Source organism: Bombina bombina, chromosome 2 (assembly GCF_027579735.1).
Source record: "Bombina bombina isolate aBomBom1 chromosome 2, aBomBom1.pri, whole genome shotgun sequence".
Classification (NCBI taxonomy): domain Eukaryota; kingdom Metazoa; phylum Chordata; class Amphibia; order Anura; family Bombinatoridae; genus Bombina; species Bombina bombina.
The window spans coordinates 126,087,764-126,111,469 of NC_069500.1; the positions used below are offsets into that span (position 1 = coordinate 126,087,764).

A 23,706-nucleotide genomic window follows, 5' to 3' on the forward strand; every position below is an offset into this window, starting at 1 on the left:
GCATAAATTACTTTCTATTAGTGAAGTTTTTTTGCAGTTAGAACGTACCCTAATTCGAGAATATAGAGCATGGTGGGACAAACGTTCTTTGGAAAAGTATTTAATGATGGGACTGATTCCAAGAGGCCTGAGGTTGAATAAATATCCTAGCTTTCAGGTTGATGATCCGGTGTTCATTGAGAAATGGAATACCATCCTGACAGAATGCTCTAGGAGGCTAATGGAAATGATAATATCATTTAAAGAAACAGAACTGTCTAAAATACGTGAAGAAATAACTGAGTTACAGCTTAGGTTAAATGATTATACCACGCATGTGAAATATTGTGATATGGATGTAATGTTGAAAGATTCTGTAAACAAATTTCGTGTTGAATTAGATAACTTTAAGCTAAAAAAATTCATGAGAGATAGCGAAGACCATGCACACAACAGGGTGTATACCTGGCATACATATAATTATACTTCACAGAACAAATCTAGATCTAGGTCTAGATCTCGATCTAGAGGCAGGGTCACAACACAGACAGAGAAACATGTGTCATTTGCAACACCACAAACATTACCCATTGACCATACAGAGCAAAGTGTCTCTCTTGTCTCCCCTACACCCCTCACATCAGTTAATACTGAACCTGATCAGATAGTGAGGCCTAAACCTAGTAGTGGAATTCGCATAGAGCCAATTGTGACCAGGCAATTTAATAAGAAGCCTAATTGTGAACAGGCTAGTCTATTATCAACAGAACACAGGAGACAGGAGTTTTTGACTGTCAAAGCTAATGAATTAAGACCTAATTTACAAGAGGTAGGACTAAGTCCAGCTACTAGACAACAACAGGTTTTTCACAGGGACAACAACATAGGAGAGGGGGGAGGCCACGCAGGAAGAGGACAAAGAGGCAGAGGGGCAGGAAGAAACAAAAGACGAGGGGGTCGCAACAAATATGCAATTTAAATGTCATAAATCTCTCTAATGCCATACTTACCAAGGATGAACTAGAGGTTTTGGGTTTAGGTTTGGGATTTGTACCAACCACTAAATTTAACCTATTTAATACGATAGTTGATTTAAATAAATTTATTCGCAATTTGACACTCAGAAAGTTCTTTTGGATAAATGGTAAAGATGAGATGGCAATAGAAAATAATCCAATTATTGAGGGTTCTCCCAAGATTTATGATTTGGTTGATTTCAATGAGGCTAAGGATTATCTGACTGCTTATGATTTGGCTGATAATACTCATTTAGATGAGGATTTTGTGAAAATCACACATGGAGGTTATCGTCCCAAATCTGTTTTCTATCCTACTAAGGATAGGGGACCATTTTTGGAGGCGTTCCACCATAGAATTGAGGAAGATCTGATTAAACTATCGACTGAGAGCCGACAACCTCGCCCCAACCTCAGTGTAGCCCAATCGTCAGCCTTGATGAATCTTAAACAAAGAGATGATATTATAATCAAGCAAGCTGACAAGGGGGGGAGTGTGGTTGTGTTGGACAGATCTATGTACATACAGGAAGCCATGAGGCAATTGAGTGACTCTGAGGTTTATCAGGTCCTCACATGTAATCCAACTAAGGAGTTTGGCAGACGCTTGGCAGACCTCATTGACGATGGGCTCGAGATGGGGATATTTGATCAGGGTACAGCTGATTATCTTTATACATCCGAGCCCATCATTCCTATTTTCCATCACCTCCCCAAGGTACATAAGTCCCTTGGGGAGGTTAAAGGGAGACCCATTGTGGCAGGGATTGGATCTCTCTTCGAGAATATGTCGAATTGGGTTGAATCACTACTACAACCCTTGGTGTATAATTTGCCCTCATATTTGAGGGATACAAAACATCTCCTAAATAGCATTGAACAGATACATTGGGATGAAAAGAGTATTTGGCTGACAATTGATGTTGTCAGCCTATATTCTGCTATTCCACATTCGCATGGTTTAGCTGCCATTTCATACATGCTAGACAAATTTAGTAACTACGGTGAAGATCTTAAGTCTTTTTTGCTTAAAACCCTAGATTTCTTGCTTTCCCACAATTTCTTTTTGTTTGATGGAACTTTCTATCTCCAAAGACGTGGCACAGCCATGGGGGCTAAATTTGCCCCGGCTTACGCCAACCTTTTTATGGGTTGGTGGGAGCTGTGCCACGTCTTTGGAGATGGTAATCCATTCCTTAAGAGCATTAAGATGTATAAAAGATACATCGATGACCTCCTGTTCGTTTGGACGGGAGGTCATCAAAGCATTGAGGCTTTCATACTATATTTGAATCGGAACGAGGTTAATCTTCAATTTACCCATGAGTGTGATCAATATACAATACCATATTTAGATGTTCTACTCATTGGGGATGTTGAAGAACACAGGGTGAAGACAACCTTGTATCGGAAGCCCATAGCTACAAACGCAGTGTTGCATGGCCGGAGCAATCATCCAAAATACACAGGTTTTGGGGTTGCGAAAGGTCAGTTCATCCGTGTAAAACGTAATTGCACGGAGGAATTAGATTTTGAAAAAGAAAGCTTAATCTTAATGAATAATTTTCTTGAGAGAGGGTATAAGAGAAAGGTGCTTGAGAGAGCACTTTTGGAAGTACGTCGCATAGACAGGAGACAACTACTGGGGGACCATGGGAATAGTAAAAGAGATACTGGGTTCAGTTCTTTGAAACCCACTTTTACTACCGCATACAGTGCTCAGTTTGATGATATATGCAGCATTGTTGGCAAACATCTCCCGATACTTACAGCTGAGGACAGCCTTAAAGATTATGTATCTAATGGTTGTAATTTTGTACCTAAGAGAGGATGTTCTCTAGGTAACATGTTGTCTCCCAGCATGTTACGTAAGTCCCCCACTAGGGTCAGCAGCTGGCTAGAGGTCAAAGGACATTACAAATGCCACTTTAGCAGCTGCACAGCGTGTGGTTTCACACGAATTACGAAAAACTTTCAATCATATGTAACACAGAAGGTGTTTGATCTTGGATCCTATACAAATTGCCGCTCTATTTTTGTAATATATCTGGTTGAGTGCACCCAATGTAAGAAACAGTATGTAGGATGCACCTCCAGAGAGGGCAGAAACAGGATCAGGGAACATCTGAACAACATAGAGAACGGTGTTGAGTGTTCAGATCTAGCTAGACACTTTATCTATGTTCATGATAAAGTAGTCTCATCTTTCAAATGGCAAGTGATTGACCAGATTAAAGCTCCACTACGTGGAGGGGACAGAATGACGAAGTTACTGTTCAAAGAAGCCTTTTGGATCTTCAAATTACAGACTAGAAGACCAAAGGGCTTCAATATTGAAGGTGATGTTATTAATTTTTGGAATCGACAGTATTAAAATAAACTATTATTAGAGGATAGCTTACGAGTTGCCCATCTTATTAATCCATAAATTTTATATAAGAGACAATTCTCGAAATAGCATCAACATTATAACATTACTCACTAGTAAGATCTATAAATATATTGTAATTTGAGTCTAACTGTGATAGTAGAACGGATAGATAAATTAATAATAAAGCATATCTATTTATATCTAAGGTTAGACATACACACTTTATAAACTATTTGGATCTTTATGTGATGTTATGTTTATGCTGTCCCCCATTTTTGGAATCATTCTCTCCTTTCTTCCTCTTTTCCTTTTTCTTCTCCTTTTTTCCTTTTCTTTTCCTTTTTTCTCTTTTTTTAATTTCAGAATCATGATAAAATTATGCTGTTTGAATTTGTTTGTACTAATGACTGCAATTTCATGTAAACGTTAGTTCATATCACATGATATATGATTATGGTTTATATATATTATATTCAAAATGCATTGATTAGAAACTTGATTCAATAGTTATTAATTAAACAAGGTTATTTGTTACAATTCCTAATCACTTAACACCAAGACTGTAAGGCAGTGTCCTGTCCCTTTAAAAGTAGCATATACGGGGTTTCCTATACCTGGGGGCTCAGGTGTATTTAAGTAGCATTTTTATGTGAACTTATCAGTCCATGAATAAGGCAGAGGGCTGCCGAAACGCGTAGGACCCGTTCAGTATACCCCTTATGCGAGGGCATTAAGCTTTTATGCTGTTTTATTGTTTCTCCAATAAAGTCAATTTTTGATTTAACGCCTGGAGGTCTCGCTGGTTTTTCCACAAATTAAGCATAAATTATGTTTTATAGTATTCTTCTCATAAATTCTCTTGGCATTCTTTTAGAATTCCTTGGATTTTACAGTTTTTCAGGATGGTTTGGATAAGTTTGTCTGGAATTTTTTTGCAGGGACATATCTCTGTTCTTTCTGTTTTTATTTTAAAGAAAGTTTCCCGATATTCACTGTTTTGTTCAGGCTTTGGTTGGTTTCAAGCCTGTTCATTTATTAATTTCTCCTTTTTGGAGTCTTATTTGGTTTGAAGATTATCTACTTTCTTGGAAAGTCTTGTTTCTTTTGACTATCTTGTCTGCTACAAGAGTTTCTAATTTATCAGCTCTCTCTTGTAAGTCTCCTTATCTGATTTTTTTTTTCATCTAGATAAGTTTTTTTTTTTTCCTTTTTTCCTAAGGTTATGAATTTGAACAACATTAGTAAAGAAATTGTTCCTTATTTGTGTCCTAATCCTAAAGAATTCTTTGAGTGTTCTTTACATCCTTTGGATGTGGTAAGAGCTTTATAATTCTATGTCGGGGTTACTAGTTTTTCAGAAGACTTCTAGTCTATTTGCTATTTTTCTGGTTCCAGCAAAGATTAGGAAGCCTCTGCCATTTCTTTGGCATCCTGATTAAAGCTTTTGTTTTCAAAGCTTATTTTGAGGCAGGGCAGGCTCCGCCTCAGAGAATTGCAGTTCATTCTAGTAAGTTAATTTGCCATTTTTGGGGCTTTTTTAGAATGAAACTTGGGTTGATCAAATTTGCAAATCAGTAATTTGGTCTCCTTTGCATACTTTTGTTTTTACCATTTTTATGTATTTGCTTCTTCTGAAGCAGTCTTTGGTAGAAAGTTATTCAGGCACTTGTTTCAGTTTGATTCTACTGCTTTCGATTTAAGTTTTTTGAGAAAAACGTAATTATTGTGTGGATTTAATTTCTCAGTGGAAATAGCTGTTATTGTATCCCTCCCTCTCTAGTGACTCTTTTGTGGACTTCCACATCTTGGATATTTCTATCCCATACGTCACTAGCTCATGGACTCTTGCCAATTACATGAAAGAAAACATAATTTATGTAAGAACTTACCTGATACATTTCTTTCATATTGGCAAGAGTCCACGAGGCCCACCTTTTTTATGGTGGTTATGATTTTTGTGTAAAAGCACAATTTTTCCAGTTCCTCTCTTTGTATGCTTTTTTTACACCTTATTTTATCACCCCACTACTTGGCTATTCGTTAAACTGAATTGTGGGTGAGGTGGGAGGTGTATTTATAGGCATTCTGAGGCTTGGCAAACTTTGCCCCCTCCTGTTAGGAATGTATATCCCATACGTCACTAGCTCATGGACTCTTGCCAATATGAAAGAAATGCATTTATCAGGTAAGTTCTTACATAAATTATGTTTTTTTTGGTTCTTCTGGCACCTTTTTTTTTTTTCTTCACCCTGACCTTTAAATAGACTAGCTAGCTAGCTTCATAAACCTTATGTGTAATTTTCATTTTTTTTTTTTTTACGAACTCTTAAACCCTCAGGATGGCCTTATGCTTCTGCTACGTATGCAATAATTTCTGTCCACACCATAGAATACAGACAATGCATGATGTTCCATACCGCTGCTCCAAGTGCGGTCAATCACCTCAAGGAAGACTACATTGCAGCGGGGTGCACCCTGTGACGATCGAGCTCTTCGTACAGCAAACTTGATAAAAGGCAAAGCAGGGGCACTCCAGGAACATAACAAAAAAACAATTGTTAACAAGGACACCTTACTCGCTTTGTGCCTGTAACAGGCACTTAGTCATAGGCACGAAACTCCTTGTGTCACTTAACGATTTTAGAATAAAGTTTTTTTTGTTTTTTTTTTTGTGCCCCTGCTTTGTCTTTTATACAGAGAATGTATGATTCACTGTCCTCTGCTGTGCTATTAACCCAGCTTAGCTAGGGACACTGGGGCATGCACTGTCTACGTTCTGGCGCCAGTGGTTTGCCTTCTGATTTGTTGTACTGCCGAATTACATATTTGCTAAAACAAAAAATAGCAGAAGGACATTCTGGGAGTATAAGACTGTGTCAAACTCAATCAAATTAGACATAAGCTGAGCATTTGCAAAGCTGGCTGTCATTCACAGACCTTACCTAGGATGCCTACTGAAGGAAGGTTTGTTATACAACTTCTACACTGAGCATTTGCAAAGCTGGCTGTCATTCACAGACCTTACCTAGGATGCCTACTGAAGGAAGGTTTGTTATACAACTTCTACACTGAGCATTTGCAAAGCTGGCTGTCATTCACAGACCTTACCTAGGATGCCTACTGAAGGAACGTTTGTTATACAACTTCTACACTCTCCTTTTAGGTATTTCAAAATAAATCACTGCTATCCAATAACTAATATCAAGGAGTTTGCTGATAATCATGGAATTTGTAAGGAAGCAGCTGCCATTGTCATTCTTTAAGATTTCTTGCATTACGGTAAAGGAAAGATTGATAATGATATGAGCAAATTATATAACGCCTACGCAAATTAAAGTGTGCACAGATTACTTAAGGGTCATGAGGAATGAAACGTTGAAGAGCCTACTCATTAGCCTGCTCTCCTTGGGGCATGCACTTGCTACAATGGGGGTGAAATACAATTTTAGAATTAACAATAAAAAAAATGTGATATTGTTGGCACAAGCTTGAAAATTCCTAAATAATAAATCCAACATGAAAATTATAAAGCTAATTGAGCCAAAAATTTCACTTGCCAAGTTCTTGCTTTTCCCTTACTCACTGTCTTTGTGTAAGTAATTCTTTAAATGGTTGTCACAAGGAGAGCCAAGACGATATATCCCGTAAATCTAAAGCAGAAGTGTGTAATAATCAAATGCTTGGCTGCATTACTACTTTTAGCAATTCTTTGCTGTAGATGAAACTGAGTAAACTTTAAGCCAAGAACATGTAGGATGATTAGCAGATGAAAGGGAAAATGCCAACATTGATTTGCCACTGTAGCAAAGTGTCTTTCCGTAAACCAGATTATTTAATAATTATTATATTTTAGCAATTTTTCAAAAAGGCTATCCTTTTTTCAAATTTAAAAACAGCACTTTTTGTTTGTATTGTATTTTTAATAAGTACTGTTTGTCTCCAAAAACGTAAATTTTTGCAGAATCAAACACATGAGAAGAATACAGTGATAGGCCTATAGTTGAGAATATTTTTTAATTGCACATATATAGTATTCAGAAGTCCATCTTCTAGTCTTCTTTTTATACTGGATTTCTCATGTCCGTGATTATTTTTTTCAGAGAGCTAATACCACACCCAGTCCTTGTGCTGTCTCAAATGCAAACAACTCATACAATAAAGCATGCAGTATAAAAAGGCTTTTCGTTTTACTTCATAATCAACGTCATTATACATCATTACGCCTTCTACATTGCCTCCAACGACCAGTTAGAGATCTTTCTATTACTAGATATGAACTATCATTTTACGCGACTACATTATATACCGCTTCTTGGTTTATTCCGACCTATTCTGGATACTGCTAGAAAGTACTGATTTCTTTAGTTTTTATTTGTCCGTTAACCTACTAATTCAAGAAAAATATTGTTTTCTTTAAAGACATTGTAACCATTTTTGTAGAAATAGATGAGTTAAGAAGTTTGAAAGTGACATTCATTTCAGATACTGTTAATGTGGAATGTGCTTTCATTTTGTTTTAAAAAAGGAGCTTTGCAAACAGTACCATTTCAAATATACTTCTAATGGTACTTTTGAAATGTGTCCCCCCCCCCCCCCCGAAATACTATTAAACTTTTCATTTAAGGTGACTTTATACTGGTTTGCCGTTCAGTTACCAATTGCTTTTTGTGGTTCAATACTAATGAATTATCTAGAGAATTATTTTAGAGTTGACCATATCCTTGATTTAATTTAATCTTTGTTGTGTTCCAACATATTTTTTCTCTTTGAATTTGGTAACTCTTGAAGCAGGAGATGATTCATTATCAGTTGGTTAATATAAAGCCACTACTTGATGAAAGTTAGAGAAACGTGAAACAAGGAATTAACCGGAAAAGCTCTTCTTACCGCTTTTTTTTTTTTTTTTTTTTTTTTTTTTTTTGTTTCTTTTGGAGATGGCTGCTTCAGCTGGAGCTCTGCTTCTTCTCTTTAGTGCTTTGTAATCGAACTCTCAAGATCTTGCCCCTCTCTATTCCATGATGCTAACTACAGGAGTCCCTTTGTGACTATTTAGTTTGACCATTCTGACTTCTCTCTTCTATTCTTCTGAACTTCAAGAGTCCTCATTAGCCACCTAGACTACCATGGCACTGAGCTACCCACATACCTTTTCCAAGTAAGTTGGCTCTGGGCTGAGAACTGCGCTAGTACGCTACTGGCACTCATTACTCTCTCCCCTTTTGCAGGCTGCATTTTTCTCTAGACTTCAAAGTGCTGCCCCTTTCCTAGTGCTCCTTCCTTCTAGGTCAAGACTTGTGATGATCAAGCTGGGTTATTTCTGCAGATTTCCTTTTAAAACAGACCTTTCACTTTTCAGTTAACGGCTTTCCTCGGTTTTAAGCCGGCTCTCAATTCCCTTGTCTATAAACTGATTTATTTTATGCACATGCTTTTTCTCACAAAGGACCAGAGTTTTAATGTCCTTCTGAATCCACACTCAATCCAAGCTAGCAGAAGATTATTAAGTCAAGCTCTGCACTCTTTCTGCATATATGTTGCTTTTAGAGTAGCTTAGCCTTTCTAGTCCTTCATTACTCCCATGTAGGGAGACATTGCTTCATTGGATACTATCTTGATAAAGGAAGATAACAACAAACCCAAACACACAGGTAAGCAAACACACCTTTCCGGATCCCTATAAATGACCTACTTTGTGGTTCAAGTTATAGCAGCTGTGTAAGCAAACCTGTCCTTGACAGAGTTTCTGGCACTTTCACCTGCACTGCGGTCCCTTTGTAGACTCCTGGCCTGCTTACTAGCTAGTCGCTTATTCCTACCTTTCCATAGGTGGAATTTTTCTAGTTCTCTGTCTTTACAAGACTTGATTCAATTCATGTAGAAGGTATAGGTAACCACCGGGTTTTACCATTCTACCTCCTTACAAGATATGATTAGGCATAAGGTCATAAGCTGACCAGTGCATTCCCTTCATTTTTATCTTTCACTCCAGACATGACACCCTTCCTCAAAGACTGAAGCTTCACATGCTCTCAGGAAACTGGAGAATAAGGCCTCACATTGAATGCTCAACATGTACAGACTCCTTTCACTTTACTGTGCTGAGTGCAAGGATTTGGGTTTAACTCCTATGTAAGTGAGCAGCGACCTTGGGAATATAGTGGTATGTCTAGATTCTTAAGAGAGCATTTAAACTCTGCAAGCCCTAAAGAAAGGTAAAGAAGCAATCATCAGATGTGTTAATGAGCTAGAACATTTTATTATTGCACTATTGCTTGAAGAGAACTATCAATTTAACACTTAGTTTTGTCCCAGAGGGGAATCTCTGAGGCGGTGATTGATATTTTGATTCAGGCTAAAAAGCCTGTTACCAGACGTATTTACCACAAGGTATGAAAGCTTTGTCTTGGTGTGCGGATCATGGATGTCCTTGGCATAAGGTTAAGATTCCGCACATTTTTCAGTTTCTACAGGAATGTTTAGAGAAGGGCCTGTCAGCTAGTTCTCATAAAGGTCAGTTTTCTGCCTAGTCTGTTTTGTTGCAGAAAACGTTTTCTAGTTTGCCTGATATTCCGTTTTTTTGTTGTTCAAGCTCTTCCTAGAATTAGACCTGTTTTCAAATCTGTTGCTCCTCCGTGGAGCTTTAATTTAGTTCTTAGAGTTATTTAACAGGCTCGGTTTGAGCCTATGCATTCTATTGATATCCATTTACTTTCTTAGAATGTGTTATTTTTTTTGTTGGCCATTTCTTCTGCCAAGGATTTTCGTCAATTGTCTTCCTTATTTATCCTGCACTCTGGTAAGCACAAAGGTCAGAAAGCCACTGCTGTTACTCTACCCTTCTGGTTTAGAAGTTTGATCTGCTTCACATATATTGAAGCGGGCCATCAGCCTCCATCTCGAATTACGGCACATTTTACCTTTGCAGTGTCTTCTTCCTGGGCCTTCAAGAATGAGGCTTCAGTTGAACAGATATGTAAGGCTGCTACTTGGTCATCTTTGCATACTTTCATGAAATCTGATAGATTTGATGTTTTTGCCTCAGCAAAAGCGTCTACGGAGACAGGTTTTACAAGCGGTGGTGCCTAGTAATTAGGTCTGCCTTCCTTTCCTCCCTAGTTATTTTGTGTCCTCATCAGCTTGGGTTTTGGTTTACAAAAGGTAATGAATGGATTTGTGGACTCTCACTGCCATTAGAAAGAAAACATAATTTTATGCTTACGTGATAAATTATTTTCTTTCTTGTGAGAGTCCACAAAACTTTTTGTAGTGGCGGCAGTCTTGGCACCTCTGAACCCCTTTTCCTTATCCTCGGTTTAAACTATTGAGAGGGTAGCGGAAGTTGGAGGGATATTTAATGCTTTGCTTGGGGTGTCTTTGCCTCCTCCTGGTGGCCAGCTGAAGTATTTCCCAAAGGTAATGAATGAATTTGTGGAAACTGACTACCAGGAAAAAAAAAGTATTTAGGTAAGCATAAATTGTGTTTTTCAAATTTCTTTCTCCTATTTTAATCGCTTAAAGATACCAGGTACTGAAGCTCTGCCTCTTAGTACTGGTGGCTGCCATCTTGGAGCTCAGGTATTCTCACAGCCTGCGACAAGCTGTAAACACTCACAGATCAGTAATATTTCATATTTTTTTACAGCTGTATAATGTGTTAGGTTAGTGTGCATGACACAAAGCAGAAGCTTTACCTTTTTGCAGAGGATACATTTCTCTTATAGCAGAGCGCTTTTATAAATATATTTTGTGAAACTGAAAAGAAAAAAAAAAGCAAGCAAAAATGTAAAATTCACATGAGGTATCATGTTCACTAACCTGAAACACATTATACAGCTGTAAAAAAAAGAAAAAGGGGGCAATATTACTGATCTGGGAGTGTGCACTGCTTCTGTCACAGGCTGTGTGTATGCCTGATCTCCAAGATGGCGGTGCCCAATATGAAGAGGCGGAGCTTCAGTTTTATTAAAACAGAAATGATTTGTAAAGAGCTTCAGGAACAGGGTGGAATGCAATAACAATGTGAGTAGTTGCTATTCTTTTGTAGTTGTGCACAGCAGTATAATGTCCCTTTTTAAGCAGTGTTGGAAGTGTAGTTAATAAGGGCCAGGAAATTAATGAATTATAATTGTGGATCCTGAAATTGTAAGAGACTGTTGGCTTCCTCTAGTACAGTAGATATTGTTTGCTGTATAAAAGCTCTGCTAAGAGAATGTATATGGTTGTTACAGTACTGTGTTCAAGAAAATCTGATTGCTGAAGAGGCAAATGAGGCATAGTTTAAAGTGAAAGTAAAGTTTAATGAGAGAGTGCACAGTTTTTAAAAATACTCCTAAAAACAGGGGCACTTTCATTAAATAAACTTTACATTTAAATATTTTTTTTTTGTTTTTATAATACTTTTTTCCTTATGTCAGCAGACCAGCGATCCTCCGCCCGCTTCTCATGCTGTACTTATATTGCTGTTGAATATATGCCGGCTTCCTCTAATTATTGCGAGGTCTCACAAGCTGAATGCCTTGGGGTGCACGCAATGATTGGAGGAAGCCGGATTCGCCATTGCTGTGCTAAGTACAGCAGGAGCTGCGGGTGAAGGATCGCTGATCTGCTGTCATAAGGGAAAAGGTAAGTATTTAAAAAAATAAAAATAAAATGGGCACTTTCCCATTAAACTTTACATTAACTTTAAGCTTGGTATAGGTTATTAGGAAAACAAACAAGCATTATAATTGAAAAATTAAAAGTCTGCTATGAGGTGACAGATGACCTCAGCACATGGTTCAGGAAAACAGACTAATTTTCTATTTAAGAAGAATAGTAGTAGTAATGGTAAGCATAATAATAATTACAGACCGTGACTTGTTCTGCTTCTTAGATGAGTTATTCTTAAAGGAACACGAAACCCCACATTTTTCTTTCATGGTTCAAATAGAACGTACACATTTAAACAAAGCTCCCAGCAGTGCATTGCTGCTCTTGAGCCTACCTAGGTATGCTGTTCAACAAAGGATATCAAAAGAACAAAGTAAATGGGATAATATAAGTAAATTGGAAAGTTGTTTTAAAATTGCATGCTCTATCTACTCCATGTCCCTTTAATCATGGCTATTTGTACTTTGCAATAATAATACAATTTATTTCTTTCCCAACTGTTTACAGGAGGCTTCCTTGTTACTCAGAGAATGCTTGACATGTTCAAACGGCCGACTGACCCACCAGAGTATAACTATCTGTACCTGCTTCCTGGAGGGGTCTTTGTTGGTGGATATGCAGCTGCTCTTCAAAGTGGATATAATATTGAACAGGTTAGTGGTGTTTGTGTGTTGGCAAAGATGATTGGTCCTTTTCAGTCTCTTTAAGCAAATGCTTCCTTAAATCATAACGAGATCGGTTGACTATCATTATTATTAGGTTGACTTTCATTATTATTATTATTAGGCCAATTAACTCAACCACCATTCTAGATTTTACAATGAACAATTCTGTTTTATTATATTGAAATAAAATATTCTAATCTAACTCTGTAGTGTAATTTTTTAGCTCTTGCTAGAACTATTATTAGTTATGAATTTAACTGTTCTTTCTCCAACATAGGTGTGTCCGGTCCACGGCGTCATCCTTACTTGTGGGATATTCTCTTCCCCAACAGGAAATGGCAAAGAGCCCAGCAAAGCTGGTCACATGATCCCTCCTAGGCTCCGCCTACCCCAGTCATTCTCTTTGCCGTTGTACAGGCAACATCTCCACGGAGATGGCTTAGAGTTTTTTAGTGTTTAACTGTAGTTTTTATTATTCAATCAAGAGTTTGTTATTTTGAAATAGTGCTGGTATGTACTATTTACTCAGAAACAGAAAAGAGATGAAGATTTCTGTTTGTATGAGGAAAATGATTTTAGCAACCGTCACTAAAATCCATGGCTGTTCCACACAGGACTGTTGAGAGCAATTAACTTCAGTTGGGGGAACAGTGAGCAGTCTCTTGCTGCTTGAGGTATGACACATTCTAACAAGACGATGTAATGCTGGAAGCTGTCATTTTCCCTCTGGGATCCGGTAAGCCATGTTTATTACGATTGTAAATAAGGGCTTCAAAAAGGGCTTATTAAGACTGTAGACTTTTTTTGGGCTAAATCGATTGATTATTAACACATATTTAGCCTTGAGGAATCATTTTATCTGGGTATTTTGATATAATAATATCGGCAGGCACTGTTTTAGACACCTTATTCTTTAGGGGCTTTCCCAAAGCATAGGCAGAGCCTCATTTTCGCGCCGGTGTTGCGCACTTGTTTTTGAGAGGCATGGCATGCAGTCGCATGTGAGAGGAGCTCTGATACTTAGAAAAGACTTTCTGAAGGCGTCATTTGGTATCGTATTCCCCTTGGGGCTTGGTTGGGTCTCAGCAAAGCAGATACCAGGGACTGTAAAGGGGTTAAAGTTCAAAACGGCTCCGGTTCCGTTATTTTAAGGGTTAAAGCTTCCAAATTTGGTGTGCAATACTTTTAAAGCTTTAAGACACTGTGGTGAAAATTTGGTAAATTTTGAACAATTCCTTCATGTTTTTTCGCATTTGCAGTAATAAAGTGTGTTCAGTTTAAAATTTAAAGTGACAGTAACGGTTTTATTTTAAAACGTTTTTTGTACTTGTTATCAAGTTTATGCCTGTTTAACATGTCTGAACTACCAGATAGACTGTGTTCTGAATGTGGGGAAGCCAGGGTTCCTTCTCATTTAAATAAATGTGATTTATGTGACAATGACAATGATGCCCAAGATGATTCCTCAAGTGAGGGGAGTAAGCATGGTACTGCATCATTCCCTCCTTCGTCTACACGAGTCTTGCCCACTCAGGAGGCCCCTAGTACATCTAGCGCGCCAATACTCCTTACTATGCAACAATTAACGGCTGTAATGGATAATTCTGTCAAAAACATTTTAGCCAAAATGAACACTTATCAGCGTAAGCGCGACTGCTCTGTTTTAGATACTGAAGAGCATGACGACGCTGATATTAATATTTCTGAAGGGCCCCTAACTCAGTCTGATGGGGCCAGGGAGGTTTTGTCTGAGGGAGAAATTACTGATTCAGGGAACTTTTCTCAACAAGCTGAACCTGATGTGATTGCATTTAAATTTAAGTTGGAACATCTCCGCATTCTGCTTAAGGAGGTATTATCCACTCTGGATGATTGTGACAAGTTGGTCATCCCAGAGAAACTATGCAAAATGGACAAGTTCCTAGAGGTGCCGGGGCTCCCAGAAGCTTTTCCTATACCCAAGCGGGTGGCGGACATTGTTAATAAAGAATGGGAAAGGCCCGGTATTCCTTTCGTCCCTCCCCCCATATTTAAAAAATTGTTTCCTATGGTCGACCCCAGAAAGGACTTATGGCAGACAGTCCCCAAGGTCGAGGGAGCGGTTTCCACTTTAAACAAACGCACCACTATACCCATAGAGGATAGTTGTGCTTTCAAAGATCCTATGGATAAAAAATTAGAAGGTTTGCTTAAAAAGATGTTTGTTCAGCAGGGTTACCTTCTACAACCAATTTCATGCATTGTCCCTGTCGCTACAGCCGCATGTTTCTGGTTCGATGGGTTGATAAAGGCGGTCGACAGTGATTCTCCTCCTTATGAGGAGATTATGGACAGAATCAATGCTCTCAAATTGGCTAATTCTTTCACCCTAGACGCCACTTTGCAATTGGCTAGGTTAGCGGCTAAGAATTCTGGGTTTGCTATTGTGGCGCGCAGAGCGCTTTGGTTGAAATCTTGGTCGGCTGATGCGTCTTCCAAGAACAAGCTACTTAACATTCCTTTCAAGGGGAAAACGCTGTTTGGCCCTGACTTGAAAGAGATTATCTCGGATATCACTGGGGGTTAGGGCCACGCCCTTCCTCAGGATCGGCCTTTCAAGGCAAAAAATAAACCTAATTTTCGTCCCTTTCGTAGAAACGGACCAGCCCAAAGTGCTACGTCCTCTAAGCAAGAGGGTAATACTTCTCAAGCCAAGCCAGCTTGGAGACCAATGCAAGGCTGGAACAAGGGAAAGCAGGCCAAGAAACCTGCCACTGCTACCAAGACAGCATGAAATGTTGGCCCCCGATCCGGGACCGGATCTGGTGGGGGGGCAGACTCTCTCTCTTCGCTCAGGCTTGGGCAAGAGATGTTCTGGATCCTTGGGCGCTAGAAATAGTCTCCCAAGGTTATCTTCTGGAATTCAAGGGACTTCCCCCAAGGGGGAGGTTCCACAGGTCTCAGTTGTCTTCAGACCACATAAAAAGACAGGCATTCTTACATTGTGTAGAAGACCTGTTAAAAATGGGAGTGATTCATCCCGTTCCATTAAGAGAACAAGGGATGGGGTTCTACTCCAATCTGTTTATAGTTCCCAAAAAAGAGGGAACGTTCAGACCAATCTTAGATCTCAAGATCTTAAACAAGTTTCTCAAGGTTCCATCGTTCAAGATGGAAACCATTCGAACTATTCTTCCTTCCATCCAGGAAGGTCAATTCATGACCACGGTGGATTTAAAGGATGCGTATCTACATATTCCTATCCACAAGGAACATCATCGGTTCCTGAGGTTCGCATTCCTGGACAAACATTACCAGTTCGTGGCGCTTCCTTTCGGATTAGCCACTGCTCCAAGGATTTTCACAAAGGTACTAGGGTCCCTTCTAGCTGTGCTAAGACCAAGGGGCATTGCTGTAGTACCTTACTTGGACGACATTCTGATTCAAGCGTCGTCCCTTCCTCAAGCAAAGGCTCACACGGACATTGTCCTGGCCTTTCTCAGATCTCACGGATGGAAAGTGAACGTGGAAAAGAGTTCTCTATCTCCGTCAACAAGGGTTCCCTTCTTGGGAACAATAATAGACTCCTTAGAAATGAGGATTTTTCTGACAGAGGCCAGAAAAACAAAACTTCTAGACTCTTGTCGGATACTCCATTCCGTTCCTCTTCCTTCCATAGCTCAGTGCATGGAAGTGATCGGGTTGATGGTAGCGGCAATGGACATAATTCCTTTTGCACGCATTCATCTAAGACCATTACAACTGTGCATGCTCAGTCAGTGGAATGGGGACTATACAGACTTGTCTCCGAAGATACAAGTAAATCAGAGGACCAGAGACTCACTCCGTTGGTGGCTGTCCCTGGACAACCTGTCACGAGGGATGACATTCCGCAGACCAGAGTGGGTCATTGTCACGACCGACGCCAGTCTGATGGGCTGGGGCGCGGTCTGGGGATCCCTGAAAGCTCAGGGTCTTTGGTCTCGGGAAGAATCTCTTCTACCGATAAATATTCTGGAACTGAGAGCGATATTCAATGCTCTCAAGGCTTGGCCTCAGCTAGCGAGGGCCAAGTTCATACGGTTTCAATCAGACAACATGACAACTGTTGCGTACATCAACCATCAGGGGGGAACAAGGAGTTCCCTGGCGATGGAAGAAGTGACCAAAATCATTCTATGGGCGGAGTCTCACTCCTGCCACCTGTCTGCTATCCACATCCCAGGAGTGGAAAATTGGGAAGCGGATTTTCTGAGTCGTCAGACATTGCATCCGGGGGAGTGGGAACTCCATCCGGAAATCTTTGCCCAAGTCACTCAGCTGTGGGGCATTCCAGACATGGATCTGATGGCCTCTCGTCAGAACTTCAAAGTTCCTTGCTACGGGTCCAGATCCAGGGATCCCAAGGCGGCTCTAGTGGATGCACTAGTAGCACCTTGGACCTTCAAACTAGCTTATGTGTTCCCGCCGTTTCCTCTCATCCCCAGGCTGGTAGCCAGGATCAATCAGGAGAGGGCGTCGGTGATCTTGATAGCTCCTGCGTGGCCACGCAGGACTTGGTACGCAGATCTGGTGAATATGTCATCGGCTCCTCCTTGGAAGCTACCTTTGAGACGAGACCTTCTTGTTCAGGGTCCGTTCGAACATCCGAATCTGGTTTCACTCCAGCTGACTGCTTGGAGATTGAACGCTTGATCTTATCGAAGCGAGGATTCTCAGATTCTGTTATCGATACTCTTGTTCAGGCCAGAAAGCCTGTAACTAGAAAGATTTACCACAAAATTTGGAAAAAATATATCTGTTGGTGTGAATCTAAAGGATTCCCTTGGGACAAGGTTAAGATTCCTAGGATTCTATCCTTCCTTCAAGAAGGATTGGAAAAAGGATTATCTGCAAGTTCCCTGAAGGGACAGATTTCTGCCTTGTCTGTGTTACTTCACAAAAAGCTGGCCGCTGTGCCAGATGTTCAAGCCTTTGTTCAGGCTCTGGTTAGAATTAAGCCTGTTTACAAACCTTTGACTCCTCCTTGGAGTCTCAATTTAGTTCTTTCAGTTCTTCAGGGGGTTCCGTTTGAACCCTTGCATTCCGTTGATATTAAGTTATTATCTTGGAAAGTTTTGTTTTTAGTTGCAATTTCTTCTGCTAGAAGAGTTTCAGAATTATCTGCTCTGCAGTGTTCTCCTCCTTATCTGGTGTTCCATGCAGATAAGGTGGTTTTACGTACTAAACCTGGTTTTCTTCCAAAAGTTGTTTCTAACAAAAACATTAACCAGGAGATTATCGTACCTTCTCTGTGTCCGAAACCAGTTTCAAAGAAGGAACGTTTGTTGCACAATTTGGATGTTGTTCGCGCTCTAAAATTCTATTTAGATGCTACAAAGGATTTTAGACAAACATCTTCCTTGTTTGTTGTTTATTCTGGTAAAAGGAGAGGTCAAAAAGCAACTTCTACCTCTCTCTCTTTTTGGATTAAAAGCATCATCAGATTGGCTTACGAGACTGCCGGACGGCAGCCTCCCGAAAGAATCACAGCTCATTCCACTAGGGCTGTGGCTTCCACATGGGCCTTCAAGAACGAGGCTTCTGTTGATCAGATATGTAGGGCAGCGACTTGGTCTTCACTGCACACTTTTACCAAATTTTACAAGTTTGATACTTTTGCTTCTTCTGAGGCTATTTTTGGGAGAAAGGTTTTGCAAGCCGTGGTGCCTTCCATTTAGGTGACCTGATTTGCTCCCTCCCTTCATCCGTGTCCTAAAGCTTTGGTATTGGTTCCCACAAGTAAGGATGACGCCGTGGACCGGACACACCTATGTTGGAGAAAACAGAATTTATGTTTACCTGATAAATTACTTTCTCCAACGGTGTGTCCGGTCCACGGCCCGCCCTGGTTTTTTTAATCAGGTCTGATAATTTATTTTCTTTAACTACAGTCACCACGGTACCATATGGTTTCTCCTATGCAAATATTCCTCCTTAACGTCGGTCGAATGACTGGGGTAGGCGGAGCCTAGGAGGGATCATGTGACCAGCTTTGCTGGGCTCTTTGCCATTTCCTGTTGGGGAAGAGAATATCCCACAAGTAAGGATGACGCCGTGGACCGGACACACCGTTGGAGAAAGTAATTTATCAGGTAAACATAAATTCTGTTTTGACAGAGAAACTGTGGTTATTAAAGTGTGTGAGCCAGTGTTGCTTAGGTTTCCTTAAGCATCTGAAAGCAAATCACACTAGACTAATTTAGTGCCTGATATTTTTTTCCAGACCATGTTGAGAATTAACTAAAGGTTCTTGTGATATATTAATTTGTTTGTAAAACTGCTTTTCTTTCATGTAATTAGCAAGAGTCCATGAGCTAGTGACGTATGGGATATACATTCCTACCAGGAGGGGCAAAGTTTCCCAAACCTCAAAATGCCTATAAATACACCCCTCACCACACCCACAAATCAGTTTTACAAACTTTGCCTCCGATGGAGGTGGTGAAGTAAGTTTGTGCTAGATCCTACGTTGATATGCGCTCCACAGCAGGTTGGAGCCCGGTTTTCCTCTCAGCGTGCAGTGAATGTCGGATGGATGTGAGGAGAGTATTGCCTATTTGAATAAAATGATCTCCTTCTATGGGGTCTATTTCATAGGTTCTCTGTTATCGGTCGTAGAGATTCATCTCTTACCTCCCTTTTCAGATCGACGATATACTCTTATTTATATACCATTACCTCTGCTGATTTTCGTTTCAGTACTGGTTTGGCTTTCTACAACATGTAGATGAGTGTCCTGGGGTAAGTAAGTCTTATTTTCTGTGACACTCTAAGCTATGGTTGGGCACTTTTTTATAAAGTTCTAAATATATATATTCAAACATTTATTTGCCTTGACTCAGGATGTTCAACATTCCTTATTTCAGACAGTCAGTTTCATATTTGGGATAATGCATATGAATAAATCAATTTTTTTCTTACCTTAAAAATTAGACTTTTTCCCTGTGGGCTGTTAGGCTCGCGGGGGCTGAAAATGCTTCATTTTATTGCGTCATTCTTGGCGCAGACTTTTTTGGCGCAAAATTTTTTTCTGTTTCCGGCATCATACGTGTCGCCGGAAGTTGCGTCATTTTTTACGTTCTTTTGCACCAAAAGTGTTGGCGTTCCGGATGTGGCGTCATTTTTGGCGCTAAAAAAATATGGGCGTCACTATTGTCTCCACATTATTTAAGTCTAATTTTTTATTGCTTCTGGTTGCTAGAAGCTTGTTCACTGGCATTTTTTTCCCATTCCTGAAACTGTCATTTAAGGAATTTGATCAATTTTGCTTTATATGTTGTTTTTTCTATTACATATTGCAAGATGTCCCACGTTGAAACTGAGTCAGAAGATACTTCTGGAAAATCGCTGCCTGGGGCTGGAGCTACCAAAGCTAAGTGTATCTACTGTAAACTTATGGTATCTGTTCCTCCAGCTGTTTGTACTGTTTTGTCATGACAAACTTGCTAATGCAGATAATATTTCCTTTAGTACTGTTACATTACCTGTTGCTGTTCTGTCAACATCTAATATTCAGAGTGTTCCTGATAACATAAGAGATTTTGTTTCTAAATCCATTAAGAAGGCTATGTCTGTTATTTCTCCTTCTAGTAAACGTAAAAAGTCTTTTAAAACTTCTCATTTTTCAGATGAATTTTTAAATGAACATCATCATTCTGATAATGGTTCTTCTGGTTCAGAGGATTCTGTCTCAGAGGTTGATGCTGATAAATCTTCATATTTATTTTAAATGGAATTTATTCGTTCTTTACTTAAAGAAGTCCTAATTGCATTAGAAATTGAGGATTCTGGTCCTCTTGATACTAAATCTAAACGTTTAAATAAGGTTTTTAAATCTCCTGTAGTTATCCAAGAAGTTTTTCCTGTCCCTAGTGCTATTTCTGAAGTAATTTCCAGGGAATGGAATAATTTGGGTAATTCATTTACTCCTTCTAAACGTTTTAAGCAATTATATCCTGTGCCATCTGACAGATTAGAGTTTTGGGACAAAATCCCTAAAGTTGATGGGGCTGTCTCTACTCTTGTTAAGCGTACTACTATTCCTACGGCAGATGGTACTTCCTTTAAGGATCCTTTAGATAGGAAAATTGAATCCTTTCTAAGAAAAGCTTACTTGTGTTCAGGTAATCTTCTTAGACCTGCTATATCTTTAGCGAATGTTGCTGCAGCTTCATCTTTTGGTTAGAAGCTTTAGCGCAACAAGTAACAGATCATAATTCTCATAGCATTTTTATTCTTCAACATGCTAATAATTTTATTTGTGATGCCATCTTTGATATCATTAGAGTTGATGTCAGGTATGTCTCTAGCTATTTTAGCTAGAAGAGCTTTATGGCTTAAAACTTGGAATGCTGATATGTCTTCTAAGTCTACTCTGCTTTCCCTTTCTTTCCAGGGTAATAATCGTTTTCGTTCCTTTCGTCACAACAAGGAACAAAAACCTGATCCTTCATCCTCAGGAGCGGTATCAGTTTGAAAACCATCTCCAGTCTGGAATAAATCCAAGCCTTTTAGAAAATCAAAGCCAGCTCCTAAGTCCACATGAAGGTGCGGCCCTCATTCCAGCTCAGCTGGTAGGGGGCAGATTACGTTTTTTCAAAGGAATTTGGATCAATTCCGTTCACAATCTTTGGATTCAGAACATTGTTTCAGAAGGGTACAGAATTGGCTTCAAGATAAGGCCTCCTGCAAAGAGATTTTTTCTTTCCCGTGTCCCAGTAAACCCAGCGAAGGCTCAAGCATTTCTGAAATGTGTTTCAGATCTAGAGTTGACTGGAGTAATTATGCCAGTTCCAGTTCTGGAACAGGGACTGGGGTTTTATTCAAAATCTCTTCATTGTACCAAAGAAGGAGAATTCCTTCAGACCAGTTCTGGATCTAAAAATATTGAATAGTTATGTAAGGATACCAACATTCAAAATGGTAACTGTAAGGACTATCCTGCCTTTTTTTCAGCAAGGGCATTATATGTCTACAATAGATTTACAGGTTGCATATCTGCATATTCCGATTCATCCAGATCACTATCAGTTTCTGAGATTCTCTTTCCTAGACAAGCATTACCAGTTTGTGGCTCTGCCGTTTGGCCTAGCTACAGCTCCAAGAATTTTTACGAAGGTTCTCGTGCCCTTCTGTCTGTAATCAGAGAACAGGGTATTGTGGTATTCCTTATTTGGACGATATCTTGGTACTTGCTCAGTCTTCACATTTAGCAGAATCTCATACGAATCGACTTGTGTTGTTTCTTCAACATCATGGTTGGAGGATCAATTTACCAAAAAGTTCATTGATTCCTCAGACTCAGGTAACCTTTTTAGGTTTTCAGATAGATTCAGTGTCCATGACTCTATCTTTGACAGACAAGAGACGTCTAAAATCGATATCAGCTTGTCGAAACCTTCAGTCACAATCTTTCCCTTCGGTAGTCTTATGCATGGAAATTCTAGGTCTTATGACTGCGGCATCGGACGCGATCCCCTTTGCTCGTTTTCACATGCGGCCTCTTCAGCTCTGTATGCTGAACCAGTGGTGCAGGGATTACACAAAGATATCTCAATTAATATCTTTCAAACCGATTGTACGACACTCTCTGACGTGGTGGACAGATCACCATCATTTAGTTCAGGGGGCTTCTTTTGTTCTTCCAACCTGGACTGTAATTTCAACAGATGCAAGTCTTACAGGTTGGGGAGCTGTGTGGGGGTCTCTGACAGCACAAGGGGTTTGGGAATCTCAGGAGGTGAGATTACCGATCAATATTTTGGAACTCCGTGCAATTTTCAGAGCTCTTCAGTCTTGGCCTCTTCTAAAGAGAGAATCATTCATTTGTTTTCAGACAGACAATGTCACAACTGTGGCATACATCAATCATCAAGGAGGGACTCACAGTCCTCTGGCTATGAAAGAAGTATCTCGAATTCTGGTATGGGCGGAATCTAGCTCCTGTCTAGTTTCTGCAGTTATTATCCCAGGTATAGACAATTGGGAAGCGGATTATCTCATTCGCCAAACGTTACATCCGGGCGAATGGTCTCTTCACCCAGAGGTATTTCTTCAGATTGTTCAAATGTGGGGACTTCCAGAAATAGATTTGATGGCCTCTCATCTAAACAAGAAACTTCCCAGGTATCTGTCCAGATCCAGGGATCCTCAAGCGGTAGCAGTGGATGCGTTGTCACTTCCTTGGAAGTATCATCCTGTCTATATCTTTCCGCCTCTAGTTCTTCTTCCAAGAGTAATCTCCAAAATTCTGAAGGAATGCTCGTTTGTTCTGCTGGTAGCTCTAGCATGGCCTCACAGTTTTTGGTATGCGGATCTTGTCCGGATGGCCTCTTGCCAACCGTGGACTCTTCCGTTAAGGCCAGACCTTCTGTCGCAAGGTCCTTTTTTCCATCAGGATCTCAAATCCTTAAATTTAAAGGTATGGAGATTGAACGCTTGATTCTTAGTCAGAGGTTTCTCTGACTCTGTGATTAATACTATGTTAAGGCTCGTAAATCTGTATCTAGGGAGATATATTATAGAGTCTGGCAGACTTATATTTCTTGGTGTCTTTCTCATCATTTTTCCTGGCATTCTTTTAGAATTCCGAGAATTTTACAGTTTCTTCAGGATGGTTTGGATAAAGGTTTTTCTTCAAGTTCCTTGTAAGGACAAATCTCTGCTCTTTCTGTTCTTTTTCACAGAAAGATTGCTAATCTTCCTGATATTCATTGTTTTGTACAAGCTTTGGTTCGTATAAAACCTGTCATTAAGTCAATTTCTCCTCTTTGGAGTTTGAATTTGGTTCTGAGGGCTCTTCAAGCTCCTCCGTTTGAACCTATGCATTCATTGGACATTAAATAACTTTCTTGGAAAGTTTTGTTCCTTTTTGCCAGAAGAGTTTCTGAATTATCTGCTCTTTCTTGTGAGTCTCCTTTTCTGATTTTTCACCAGGATAAGGCGGTGTTGCGAACTTCTTTTAAATTTTTACCTAAGGTTGTGAATTCCAACAACATTAGTAGAG

At 39.7% G+C, this 23,706-nt stretch overlaps 1 protein-coding gene across 1 annotated transcript in view; it reads left to right on the forward strand.

Moving 5' to 3' along the window:
• Window positions 1-23,706, forward strand: part of NNT (nicotinamide nucleotide transhydrogenase) — a 441,005-nt gene that overhangs the window by 266,138 nt on the left and 151,161 nt on the right. Inside the window, exon 13 of the mRNA XM_053701258.1 lies at window positions 12,523-12,668. Coding sequence (XP_053557233.1) covers window positions 12,523-12,668 — 146 coding nt within the window. The remainder of the gene's footprint in view (window positions 1-12,522; window positions 12,669-23,706) is intronic.